The sequence below is a fragment of the Liolophura sinensis genome, chromosome 3, assembly GCF_032854445.1.
Source record: "Liolophura sinensis isolate JHLJ2023 chromosome 3, CUHK_Ljap_v2, whole genome shotgun sequence".
NCBI classification, from domain to species: domain Eukaryota; kingdom Metazoa; phylum Mollusca; class Polyplacophora; order Chitonida; family Chitonidae; genus Liolophura; species Liolophura sinensis.
The window spans coordinates 6947787-6962319 of NC_088297.1; the positions used below are offsets into that span (position 1 = coordinate 6947787).

The window sequence follows — 14533 nt, forward strand, 5'->3', positions numbered from 1 at the left end:
GTTCGTGTACCTGAAGTGACAACTTTAAACTGCAAGTCACAAAAAAAAAATTTGCTGTAGCGCCTTAATACTTTGGGTGCATGTGCAGAAATGCTTTTTCTATCATATGCTTGAGACAAGTAGTGCCTCTGCCTCAACTTTTTGCTCTGCATGCACCCAAATCATACACCAAAATCTGTTTATGTCAGGGTTATAGGGCTCTCTATAAGTGATGGATTTAAGTGTGTTACCCGGCAGCGCAATTCCTTGAAACAGAACGTCTTTGCAAACCCTTGGCAACGTATGACATGAGGGATTGTGGTATTTTGTCGTGATTTCCTGAATCCTCTTGTCATGCGCTGCCAAGGAATTGCAAAAACCGTTCTGTGTCGAGGAATAGCGCTGCCGAGTAACACACTCTTAATTCCATGACTTGGCAGCGCACTTTGCAGTGACAGAACGTTTTCTCCAGCCGTATGCAGCGCAATACATGAGGGTTTCAAAAAAAATTAAAATCATTACACCAAACCTTGATGTATCGCCCTGCAAAGGGCTGGAGAATGAATGAATGGATGATTATGGCTTTACGCCACATCGACAATTTTCCAGCCATATCGTGGTGAGAACATGTTTTAATCTATAGATCAGTATAGGGTTTTCCCGAAGAGAATGAGAACATATAAATCAAATATAAAGGACACACATGTTTAAAACCCATTAAAACCCCCAAACCTCAGTTAAATTTTTTAAAAATTCTAATGTGTATGTATAACAAGAAATAACGTAAAAACAGTTATATCTTATAATATAAACCTATACATTTTAAGTAATCAATAACAGCATCGCCAGCGACGCTGTCAAATAAGTCAAATATAGAGTTGACCGTGTAGAATCTTTGCCAAATATAAGCAAAGTCTGCACAGTCAACAAGGATATGTTTGATGCCGTATTTGGAACTACATCCAACACACTCAGGAGCACTGAACGTTTTCTCCAGCCGTATGCAGCGCAATACATGAGGGTTTCAAAAAAAATTAAAATCATTACACCAAACCTTGATGTATCGCCCTGCAAAGGGCTGGAGAATGAATGAATGGATGATTATGGCTTTACGCCACATCGACAATTTTCCAGCCATATCGTGGTGAGAACATGTTTTAATCTATAGATCAGTATAGGGTTTTCCCGAAGAGAATGAGAACATATAAATCAAATATAAAGGACACACATGTTTAAAACCCATTAAAACCCCCAAACCTCAGTTAAATTTTTTAAAAATTCTAATGTGTATGTATAACAAGAAATAACGTAAAAACAGTTATATCTTATAATATAAACCTATACATTTTAAGTAATCAATAACAGCATCGCCAGCGACGCTGTCAAATAAGTCAAATATAGAGTTGACCGTGTAGAATCTTTGCCAAATATAAGCAAAGTCTGCACAGTCAACAAGGATATGTTTGATGCCGTATTTGGAACTACATCCAACACACTCAGGAGCACTGCTCCCTTCCAGGATAACCTTGTGTGTTAGACGAGAATGCCCAATACGGCATCTTGTTAAAACTACTTGGTCTCTACGAGACATGCCAAAGTATAATTATTGTACCCATTGACAAGATGAATAGCATGCAGTTTGTTATGGACCTGCAAGTTCCATTCATCCTGCCAAAGGCGACGAATATATTTAAGAATATTAGACGTAAAATCAGTATACGGGATTTTAATCTTAAAAATGGGTTTGTTAACGGCAGCTTTCGCCTCCCTGTCTACAACAATATACCTATATGCCAATATGAGGTTCTAAAAGCACCAAGGCTGAGCCTCAAGCCTTGGTGATGGACCGGATCCAACATTTTAATATACGACTTCCTAGCGGAAGCGTAAATGATGGATCCATAGTCCAATTTAGACCTCACCAGAAAACGATATAAATTAGGTAAAACTGATCGGTCAGCGCCCCAGTCGGTGCTAAACACGACCTTAATTATATCGAGCGCCCTTGTACATTTAGCTTTAAGCATTTTAATATGGGGTATGAAAGATAATTTATTATCAAATATAACCCCTAAAAATTTATTTTCTCCAACAGTTTTCACTGGTCCACCATAAAAATTAAGCTCAGGGTCTAGATGGAGTTTCTGTTTATTACAAAAATGCATACCGACGGTTTTAGACGTAGAAAATCTAAAACCATTGGCAACTGCCCATTTCTCGATCTTACTGAGACAAAGCTGCAGTTGCCGCTCGATGTTATTCATATTTTTAGCAAGGTAGCATAAGAGGAAATCATCTACATATAATGAATTATCTGTGTCATGTCAATGTTTTAGCCAAACTCTTAATTTTTATGCTAAACCGTGTTGATGAAAGGATATTGCCCTGAGGTGCACCCATCTCCTGCTCGTGTTAGTCAGAGAGAGTAGGCCCCACCAATACTTTAAAATTACGATCAGATAAAAATTGAGATATAAATAAAGGTAAGCGACCCTTTAATCCCATATGTAAAAGGTCTTCCAAAATACCATGTTTCCATGTGGTGTCGTAGGCCATTTCAAGGTCGGGAAAAATCTAAAGCAGATCGACCTTGACGAAAACAAAATTGAAAATTAGATAAAAGCTTGTTGGCTTCAAGAAACCATACAAGTCTATCGTTTATCATCCGTTCCATAGTCTTACACACGCAGCTGGTAGAGCTATAGGACAGTAATTATTTGGATCGGTATGATCCTTACGCGGTATAGGACCCGGGATAATAAACGCCTCCCTCCATGATGACGAGAAACTACCAGTCGTCCAAATTTCATTAAGCAAGTCCAAGAGAGTCTCAAGTGGCTCAGATAGTAAATGGTTCAGAAGCTTATAATATGTATTATCTGGGCCACACGCAGTATCATGTGCATTTTCCAATGAAGTTTTAGGCTTCTCAGTCGAAAACGGTTGATTATAATCTTCTAAATTATCAGAAGAAAAGGGCAATTTTATGTTCTCCTTTTGTTTTTTAACATGCTGAAACTCAGCAGTGTAATTCCCTGCTTACGATTTCTGAGATACTGTTTCAGCTAGTTTATTGAATATATCAGACGCAGATGTTAATTAGGTGTCTCCAATTCTTTAATGCTGAACTTTGGCTTTATTGTTTTTGGCCTTAAGTTTCTGAACCATGTTCTAGACCTTACCCATGGGTGTTTTTGACGTAATGCCTGAAAAAAACTTCGCCAACAAGATCGTTTCTTGGACTTTAGTAAACGCCAAGCCTTAGCTCTATATACACGAACCTGGTTTAAGTTATTATTATTAGGATAATGATTAAATCCGCGATCGGCCCTTTACCATCCTGTATGGCTCTGCCACGGTCATTATCATACCAGTGTTTTCTTTTGGACTCCGGATTTTTCGAGGTCTTTGGTATGGTTCTTTCGGTTGCTGTTAATACAAGTTCATTAATTTTAAGAAAGGATCAGCAGCAGCATTGAGATTCTCTGGGGGTGATATCAGCCTCACAGAACATCTCAAATACCACCCAATCTGCTTTATGGAACTTCCACCTGGATACGCGTTCTAAAGAATTAAAGGTGAGATGCTCTAGGACAATAGGAAAATGGTCACTACTACAGAGATCGCCATGCACCTTCCAAGAAAAATCAAAGAAAGTGATGTGATAGTGAGATCGATAGCAGAATAAGTGCCGTTACCCGGTTGTGAATAGGTATTACAACCATCATTGAAATAACCAGTTCCTCCATCGATAAGAAGTCTCCCACTATCTTGCCCTTATTATTTATGTTATTACTCCCCCATAGGGGGTTATGGGAATTAAAATCTCCCATTATTATAAACGGTTTTGGCAATTGTTCTGTTAAATTTTTTAACCGCAAAGCTGACAAAGAAATGTTAGGAGGAATATACACGGAACATAATGTGATTGTTTCAGACAATGAAACACGGACGGTCACAGCCTGAAGCTCTGTATCCAGAGCAACAGGGCTGTGAATAATATTGTTATTTATGAATATTGAGGAGCCGCCTGCAGCTCGCTCTTCTTCATTTGAGTAAGTAGTATATTATGAATAATTTTTAAGAGTAATTTTATCCTTGTTACGCGTCTTCAGGTGAGTTTCCTGAAGACAAAGGGCAATAGGATTTATTGATTTAAGTTGCTGTGTTATTTTAATAAAATTTACCCACGACCTCCACAATTCCATTGTATAATTTTGTCATTTATAGGCATTATGGAGGGAGACGTATAGGGGGGTTCTCGTTATGTTTGGACCAAGGACGACCCTTTCTTGGAGATCGGCTGGAAGATCTCCCTGGTGCGGGTGATGTATCCATCACGTCCACATCTGATACTGAAGGACCAACGTCCTCCAACAATCAAAACATATTCAAGTTTGGAGAGGGTCCCTAATGGGCTTAGAGGGACGCTCTGTGGGGCGACTAGGTTTATTATTTTGGTTATGAGCTTTATTTTCAGATTTAGTTCTGGCAGTTTTGTTTTTGGGTTGATCAGGTTTATCAGTTTGTTGTGTATTATTTAGTGATTTTTTTTTTTAATTTACTGTAATATTCTGGGTTGAACAGGAATTACGGGCAGATTGAGCAGCAGGCTGTAAAGATATCGAACTAGGTTTGTCGTTTCAAATGGGCCAACGCAAAGCCCCATAAGGAGTAAGAGCTGGGTAATCTACAAATCCCCCGCCAAAGCTGAGTTTGAACCCGTGCCTCGTGTCATTCAGCGATCAAAGGGCAATCGTCTATACCCATTAGACAACACATTTAACCCAAAGCAGCGTTATCAGCGTGTTCTCTATTTCAAATTGCCCTTTTGTTAGTCGTACAAGCTCTGCACATTGATATTTTGAACTGGCGTACTATTTTATTAAGGAAATTGCAGTTACTGGACTTTTTTCCAATTCATAACGTCAAAATCCATGAACTTGGTTACAACACAAGGAACTCATTTCCTCGGCTGACGTAGTGGAGTTTATAAGGCATCTGGCAATGGCGTGGGAAGGCCTTACAGCAGTCTGCGGATGGTCGTGGGTTTCCTCGGGGTCTGCCGGGTTTCCTCCCACCATGGTGCTGGCCGCGGTCGTGTAAGTAGAATATTCTTGATTACGGCGTAAAACACAAATCAAATAAATAAAAAATAAATAAATAAATGTGACAATGGTGCGCCATAAACCTGACCAAATCAGCAAATCAATCCACTAAATCATTCAATTCTCTCGTTTGGTTTGTCGCTTAATGATGACACCGGTGACACCACTTGTCCCACAACGTCGTTATACTTTGATCAAATTGAACACATCAATTCTGCTCGTACGAGTACATAGTAATCGAGCATCAGTAACTAAACAGGCATTTAATTTACTTCCATAGCAAAATTGTTATGAAACAAGTAATCATACCAATGGATCAACAAAACACGTATAAGAAGTGTGACAAGCAACAATTACCTTCATCAAATTATATATTTTGCCATAACATAATCAGCAGCAAGTATTATCAGTCATTATTTGATTATTTCTAATCTGTTCGTTATTGCAAAAAACTCAGATTAATCAACCAAGATTAATTAACAAACATTGCAAATTTCTAAAACATTAACTGCGCAAACAGTAGTTAAGGTAAACTAAGCGTTGGAACGAATTTAAGTGCCAAAAGGTACAGAATTTTTGCATTAAAATGTGGATTCATCGATTATTTCGAGCAATTTTCGCCTGTAGTAATGTACTTGGAGATACACAAAGTCCGTGAACGGCAATGTTTTTGTTTTGTCGTCAGTAATAATGCCCTCAGTCCAACAACGCCCACTAAATAAACTTTCCTGTGCATACCTGGAGTATGGAGGTCACACCATAAGAAAAAACACATCGTTTTGGAGAAAGATTTGCCGCTACACCTGAAGTTTCGCCACCTTCAATCGGGTCTAAATCAGTCCTCAGTCATTCTTATTTTTGTGGTAGAAAAAAATTACTACGCCGCACACATTCACTACCTTACGATAATGAAACTTTAAATTTAACGCTAAAATATAGTTAGGACGATATAGATAAGTGTATTCGTATTCATCTGACGATACTTCACTTTGTCCAACAGATTCAGTTGTGCTACAATGAGACTGTGTACTTAACAATGGAAAGAGTTTGAGGGCCAAAGTCATTGGATAGGCGGCCAGACACAAAAAGGGGAGATAATGGATTGTTTTTATTTTATGCTTGACCTAAATTGTCCTCTTCAGACAGGTCGGACAATGACGACATAGCAACTCTGGGTTTTAGAACCATCCCCACTCGTCCCACAAGCCAGTACGTTCTCAATTTTCCCTTCAGAGATACGGCCAGTGCACGATCCCTCTGTTGAAAACATAAAATGTTATGTAATATGTATGTTTGTTTTATAGCATTTATTTGATAAACAGGACTGTCAACCCAGACTGGAACACAGAAGTGAGAAACCCAAACACCGGGGTCCAAGCCTAGTGGGGAGAGGGGCGAACAGGGGATCGAAGACCCCAGCAAGAAATAGTTTTCTGTATTTTGGACTGAATTGAGAAGATTTTGATGGCCAGTTTACACATTCAATTCTTTCGTAATAATATACGAGACGAAAATATCGTACAGCAACGTGATGAAACATTTTTGCACATGGAAAAGGAATATCTGCATATTAACGGGAAAGACGTAATCGTCCGTTACTTTTGAATCACAATCTGATCGGTTAAGGTCTGTAACGCTCGTCATTTTCGAACTGTATGTAATACCGCTTAACCTGGCGCTAGGGGCCGTAAAGGTAGCCATGCTCATTACATATGCATGCTGCCTTTATGAACATTTGCAATCAATGAGGCGACTGAGATACTTGTTTAATTGTTATTTGAATCTTAATGGGTAGAGAAAACCAGTCAATTTTATGGATCACGGAAACAGGAGTTCCATCCATGAGTTAAACTCCCGACCTTTGCCAAAGAACAGACGAACTTACTCACACGTGGCGTACAGATATGCATGACATTGAAGACAGTGTGTCAGATGAGACATAGTCACATGGAACTGGCGCTATATGTCAATTTGCCTTAGTAAGCCTGCACTGACTGACAACAGAAGTCTTCATTCTGGTTCGTTTAACCACGGCCGTAGAGACTTCATCGCAAGGCGATTTGAATTTATTATGGTCATATAATATTGATAATTCATAAGAACACTTCTCTAAACAGAGACTTACACGGATGACGTCATCTTCTCGTAGTTCCAGTTGGAAACCCCCGAGTTCCCGCAGAACGTCATAGGTAGGCTGGGAAACGTGAATCTCCATGGCTGAAACAGTCAGTAGTGCTTTGAAAGACTCATTGGTAATGAAGCAGCTCTACATTACAAACCTGAACATTTTAATATTTGCTAGGTGGCAGCTTGTGCAAATGGATCCTCAGTTGCAGCACTGGTTTTACAGTCCCTGTTGTCTTTTATAATAAGATTAATGTAAATTTCAAAAAAAAATTCATCATGAGGAATAAATGCATGAATGATTATGGCTCAACGCCACATCGGCAATATTTCAGTCATATCGTCGCGAGAGCAAGGTATAAACGAGAGGCCGCTGAGGTTTTCGATATGGTAATGAGAACATTTAAAAGGAAATAAAAAAGTTCGGACATGTTTAAAATCAGATTAGAAAAACCAAAACAATAAAAACTCGAAAACCACCATATTTTTAAAAATAGTACATCTAGAAATATATATATATATATATTATCTGTAAATAATTATTAGATTTAAAATTATATTTTATGATATACGCTAAAGGCGCTCAAACTTTTTTCGGACAGATGCTGTCAAATAAATCATATATAGAGTTCACTGTGTAGAATCTTTGCAGAACATGGACAAAGTCAACACACTCAACCAGGATATGTTTCCGTGATCCAATACACTTTGGAGCACTGCTCTTATCTAAGCTGAAATTGTGTGTCAAATGAGAATGCCCAAGACGACACCTAGTTAAAACTACTTGGTCTCGACGAGACATTCGACAAGTATAAGAATGGTAGCCAATGACGCCATGAATAATATGCAGTTTATTATGGATATGCAAGTCCTGTTCACCGTGCCAAAGGCGACGAATATATTTAAGAATATTTGGGCGATATACGGGACTTTAAAATGACATATATATAAGGCAGCACGACTGTGTTTCCATGGATACCAATATGACTTGGAATCCAACAGAACATAATATCTGTACCTCTTTTAACCAGTTTTCCATGCAAGGCTATAATCTCAAGACCTAATGGATTTTTAAATTTATTATTCCGAATTGCCAAAAGACAAGACAGCGAGTCACTGCATATCGCTGCCCTCTGGACGCGCCTACAGAAAACAAATCATAGGGCTAAGAGTATAGCTCTAAATCTGTAGAAAAGATAGAAGAAGGTGGAAGACAAAGAGAAGTTACTCGCTGTTCTAAAACAGCCGCAGCCGCAAACCTGTCCCCATCCTTCGGCCCGTCAGAATATATAAATTTATAACCCATATAATTAGCCTTAATTTAAGCAACCCTCTGCTGAATTATTAGAGGATTTGTATCTGATTTTTTTATGCTTACGTAGTTCAAATATTAATTTGCCTTGTGGAAGTAGCCAGGGAGAAGACTCCAGAAAAGACACTGGAGCTATAGCATCTAGCTTGATATTAGCTTCCACAATATGGTCCCGTATACCGAACGAAGGGATCTAATTGGTACTTTTATTAAATTTATCTGCATATGATGGATTGAACACAGTCGTAGCCAGGGTCTGTTGGATAAGCTTTAAGCTTTGTAGCATATTGAAGGCTCAGTTTTATACGTCGGTGATGTAAGGGCAGGCTCATTAGCCTACATATATAAACTCTCTAATGGGGAGGCTCTAAAACCCTCAAGGCTGAGCCTCAGACCATGGTGATGAACTGGATCCAACATTTTGGGATATGATTTCCTTGCGGAACCATAAATGATGGATCCACAGTCCAATTTAGACCTAACTAGAGAACGATATAAACAAGGTAAAATGGATCAGTCAGCACCCCAATCGCTGCTAGACGCGACCTAAATTACATCGACAGCCTTTGTACATTTAGCTTTAGGCATTTTTATATGAGGTATAAAAGATAGTTTACCATCAAATTGTTATGTGCACAACTGCCGCCAGCTTCTAAATTTAGCTTGCCACTGTTTACATGTGCTGAGTTCAGGGCCTGCTGTCTGCCTCTGCCTTAGAATGTTTCAGAATACCCTCAGTTCGGGGCCTGTTTGTTTACAACAAGTGTTCAAGAATTTTCTTATTCTAGAAAATTCCACCAGTCTATATAAGACCTATGAAAGCAGGTCAAAGGAGGAGAAAGGAGAGCTGTGTGTTACTTTAGTAGGCCTTTTGTGCTGAATTTTGGTGTTTTTATAGCCTCTGGCTTTGTTATATCCTATCTCCACCGAGCACTTGTTCAGTCTGAACTTGCATATTTAATTTGTGCACTTGTGTACACAGTGCTTATTAGCACCGGGACCCTGTCTGTGGAATTTTGTGTATACTTCGTCATACACTCAGCTATACTGTGGATTTTCCGTCTTATGAATATTGCCTCTGTGCAATTTTTAAGCAATGTGGTGTATATGCGTCTGTTTGGATTTGACATGATTGTACATGTAAGTACTTTAGTATTTGTATAGATACTGCTATCCTTTCTTGCTAAACTTAAGTACTTTAGTATTTGTAAAAGTCTTGTTATCTGTTCTTGTTAAACCTAATAAATTGTTGTAAAATAAAATCTGCTGGTTTTGGTTACTTTTTTGTGCGGCTAAATTGTCGGGTATTTCGAATAAGCCATCTCTTTATAATACAGACAGTTTGGGTCGTAACCAAATTGGGGGCTTGTCCGGGAAGTGAATTTGAATTTGAATGAGAGGATTTTGTGTAAGTTGTGTCATTTTTCCAGTCTTTGACTTTGTAGTAAATTCTGCCAGCAGATTTTATTCATCATGTCGGATTTTAGGCCCCACGAGTTTATGGAAGCGCCAGATGAGGACATTTTTGATGTGTTAAGTAAGACTAATTTGTATGCTTTAAGCAAGTACCTGAATCTTAATATAAAAAGATCCTTACGCAAGAAAGATATGCAGTTTAGTATTGCTAAATGTTTGGTAGAATTACAGGAGTCTGATGAAAGTCCATTAGAAGTTTACAGGCCTGAGCGCGATGATTCCACTGTAATAAGACTGAAGGAGTTAGAACTGCAGGAAAAGAAAAATGAAAGATTGTTTACAGAAAAGGAAGATGAAAGATTGTTTAAGGAAAAGGAAATTGAAAGAATGTTTAAAGAAAATGAAAAAGAAAAGTTGTTTAGAGAAAGGGAAAATGGAAGAGTGTTCGAATTGGAGAAATTGAGACTTCATAGCGAAATTAAAGCGAGGAAACTAGAAGGAGACAGGTCTGGCTTAAGTTTTTCTGATATGCCTCCAAAATTTGACGTCGTTAGAAACATAAGATTGGTGCCACAATTTCGTGAGACTGATGTAGATAAATATTTTCTACAGTTTGAAAAGATTGCTCAGAATTTAGAATGGCCTAAAAAGTTTTGGACTACCCTTTTACAGTGTGTGTTAACTGGCAAAGTTATGGATATATACACAGAGTTATCAACAGATCAGGGTGCAGATTATGATTTTGTGAAAGATGTTATCTTAAAAAGATATGAGCTTGTGCCAGAGGCCTATTGGCAGAAATTTAGAAATTTTGAGAAAAGAGATCAGACTTACATTGAATTTGCTAGGCAGAAGGAACAATTGTTTGAGGGGTGGTGTTCTGCTAAAAGTGTAGATAAAGATTATGAAAAGTTGAAAAAGATCATTATGATTGAAGACTTTAAAAGGTGTATTACTGATGCTGTCAGAACTTTCATTGAGGACAAAGAGACTGATACATTAGAAGCAGCAGCCATTTTGGCCGTTACTTACACGGTTACACCTAAGGTCTCATTTCAGAAAAAAGCCGTGTACATTTAGAAAGCCTCAATCCTTTTCCAGCAGTTCATTTAATTCAAATTCATGCCCACCCAAACAGACTCAAAATTTTGACAAATTAGGTCAGCAAAGAAGCCCTGTTAATTCGAAAACTACTCAACGAAGGTCTGACCATACATTTACTGATAGACAGTTTAGCAGGGTTACATGTAATTATTATAGGAAGCCAGGCCATGTCATGTCAAATTGTTATGCTTTAAAGAGAAGGCAAGAACAGGAGGGTGGCCCCAAGCCTACTGATTTGTGTGTTACTGCTAAAAAGTCTGACATAGTGAACAATGTTGATGCATTTAATTATGTTAAGACTCCACCAGTAGATTGTACACAGAATTCACACGATAATGTTATGAAGGTTTTTGAGCCATTTATTTGTGACGGTAAAGTCTGACTTAAAAGTGACATGTCTTGTGATACAAAGATCAAGGCGACTGCATTGATAATGATCAGTCAGACCTTTGTACAGCTAGTGACATATCACATGTTTCTGAACATCAGATTGTAACTGAACAGCATAAACACCCAGAAATTTCATGTTTGTTTGATAGAGCTCTCGATGATTATGTTATTTCATCTGAACCTGTGTGTTATTATTGTCAAGTCTGATATACTTGTGCGTAAATGGAGACTACCTGATGTATCTGTTGATGATGACTGGGCTGTTAAACATCAGATTGTTGTACCTAAGGCATATCGAACTGAAATTTTACGTATGGCACATGAAATGCCATTAGCTGGTCACTTGGGTGTTAACAAGACCTACTACAGGATACTGAACCACTTCTTTTGGCCAGGATTAAAGGGAGATGTAACCCAGTTTTGTAAATCATGTCATATATGCCAGGTAGTGGGTAAGCCTAATCAGACTATTTCTAAGGCACCATTAGAGCCTGTACCAGCTTTTCAAGAGCCATTCAGCAGAATATTGATTGATTGTGTAGGCTCTCTACCTAAGACGAAGTCTGGGAATCAGTATGTGTTAACTATTATGTGTATAGCAACCAGATTTCCCGAGGCTGTTCCTTTAAGGAATATAAACACCAAGTCTGTTGTCAAAGCTTTAACAAAGTTTTTTACTCTGTTTGGTTTACCCAAATCCATACAGTCTGATCAAGGTTCAAACTTTATGTCTGCTATTTTTCAGCAAGTTATGTACCAGTTAGGCATTAAACAATACAGGTATTCTGCTTACCACCCACAAAGTCAAGGTGCAATTGAAAGATTTCACCAAACTTTAAAGAACATGATTAAGACTTATTGTCATGACACAGAAAAAGACTGGGATGAAGGTATTCCATTTCTTATGTTACTGTTCGAGAGTCAGTACAAGAATCGTTGGGTTTCAGTCCATTTGATTTAGTGTTTGGACAGTATGTTAGAGGACCATTGTTAATTTACAAGGAACAGTTTCTCAATGATGACACAAGTAATGTAAATCTTGTGGATTATGTATCTGATTTTCGTGCTAAACTTGTCAAAGCATGTGAATTGGCTAAAGCCAATCTTGAATGTACTCAAAAGAACATGAAACGTAGATATGATGACGAATCTGTTGTTCTGTCATTTCAGGGTGGTCAGAAAGTTTTAGTATTGTTACTTGTACCTGGTAAATGCTTTGATGTCAGATATTTTGGTCCATATGTTGTTGACAAAAAGCTGAGTGAGCTTAACTTCGTTGTTAAAACACCTGATCGACGCAAATCAAGTCAGTTATGTCACATTAACATGTTGAAACCCTATGTAAGCAGAAATGACACTGACAACACTGCTGTACATTCTGTTAATGTTGTTGCTGCTGACATTGACCAGAGTTGCTGTAATACAGATGATGTTGGCGAACAGTTGGTTGATTCTAAGCTCAATTCTTTAAAGCTTCAGAATTCAGATGTCTTAAAACAACTTGATTGTAAACTGCAACATCTGGAACTCATTCAGCAAGAGCAACTGTCTGAACATGTTTATGAGTTTTCACATTTCTTTCCGGATGTACCATCAAAAACTGATGTCATTTTTCACGATGTTGCTGTAGGTGCTGTTTTGCTTCAGGAGGACAATCTTGGTGTTGATCATCCAGTTTGTTTCTTTTGCCGTAAACTTGACAAGTTTCAGAAAAGTTAATGAACTGTTGAAAAAGAATGTTTGTCTGTTATTTTAGCTCTGCAACACTTTAAAGTCTATGTAACAGCTTCGAGACAACCTGTGATCGTAAATACTGATCACAATGCACTTGTGTTTCTACAAAAAGTTAAGGGAAAGAATCAGAGATTGTTACGGTGGCGTTTATTGTTGCAAGAATACAATCTTGAAATCAAACATGTTAAGAGAAAAGGTAATGTTATTGCAGATAGCTTGTCTCGTGTATAAGTTGTGTATAAAATGTTTAATTGCATGTGGTTTTACAATGTTGTATATATTAGTGTTTAACATATATTGTTTAACATATATTGTAAGTAAAAAAAGGTTGGGAAAACTTTTTTTCTTGAAGGGTGGGTGTGTTATGTGCACAACTGCCGTCAGCTTCTAAATTTAGCTTGCCACTGTTTACATGTGCTGAGTTCAGGGCCTGCTGTCTGCCTCTGCCTTAGAATGTTTCAGAATACCCTCAGTTCGGGGCTTGTTTGTTTGCAACAAATGTTCAAGAATTTACTTATTCTAGAAAATTCCACCAGTCTATAAAAGACCTATGAAAGCAGGTCAAAGGAGGAGAAAGGAGAGTTTTGGATGCTTTCGCTGTGTGTTACTTTAGTAGGCCTTTTGTGCTGAATTTTGGTGTTTTTTATAGCCTCTGGCTTTGTTATATCCTATCTCCACCGAGCACTTGTTCAGTCTGAACTTGTATATTTAATTTGTGCACTTGTGTACATAGTGCTCATTAGCACATGGACCCTGTCTGTGGAATTTTGTGTATATTTCGTCATACACTCAGTTATACTGTGGATTTTCCCTCTTATGAATATTGCCTCTGTGCAATTTTTAAGCATTGTGGAGTATATGCGTCCGTTTGGATTTGACCCCGTTTTACATGTAAGTACTTTAGTATTTGTATAGATACTGCTATCCTTTCTTGTTAAACTTAAGTACTTTAGTATTTGTAAAAGTCTTATTATCTGTTGCTGTTAAACCTAATAAATTGTAAAATAAAATCTGCTGGTTTTGGTTACATTTTTGTGCGGCTAAACTGTCGTGTATTTCGAACAAGCCATCTGTTTATAATACAGACAGTTTGGGTCGTAACAAAATATAACCCCTAAAATTAAGTTTATCCAACAATTTTAACATGTTCACCACAAAAATTAAGCTAGGGGTGAAGATGAAGTCTCTGTTTGTTACAAAAATGCATACCGACGGTTTTAGACGTTGAAAATCTAAAACCGTTTTCAGTTGCCCATTTCTCGATCTTATTGAGACAATGCTGCAACTGACGTTTGATGCTATTCATATTTCTAGCTCGGCAGCATACAAGGAAATCATTCATGTATAAAGAACCCTATGTGCCAGA

At 37.9% G+C, this 14533-nt stretch overlaps 1 protein-coding gene across 1 annotated transcript in view; it reads right to left on the reverse strand.

The window, feature by feature from the left end:
* Positions 1 to 6200: 6200 nt before the first annotated feature.
* The window catches only part of LOC135464053 (uncharacterized), a 43203-nt gene continuing 34870 nt past the window's right edge, over positions 6201 to 14533 (reverse strand). Inside the window, exons 11-12 of the mRNA XM_064741528.1 lie at positions 7213 to 7304; positions 6201 to 6344 (exon numbers count right to left, since the gene is read on the reverse strand). Coding sequence (XP_064597598.1) covers positions 6201 to 6344; positions 7213 to 7304 — 236 coding nt within the window. The remainder of the gene's footprint in view (positions 6345 to 7212; positions 7305 to 14533) is intronic.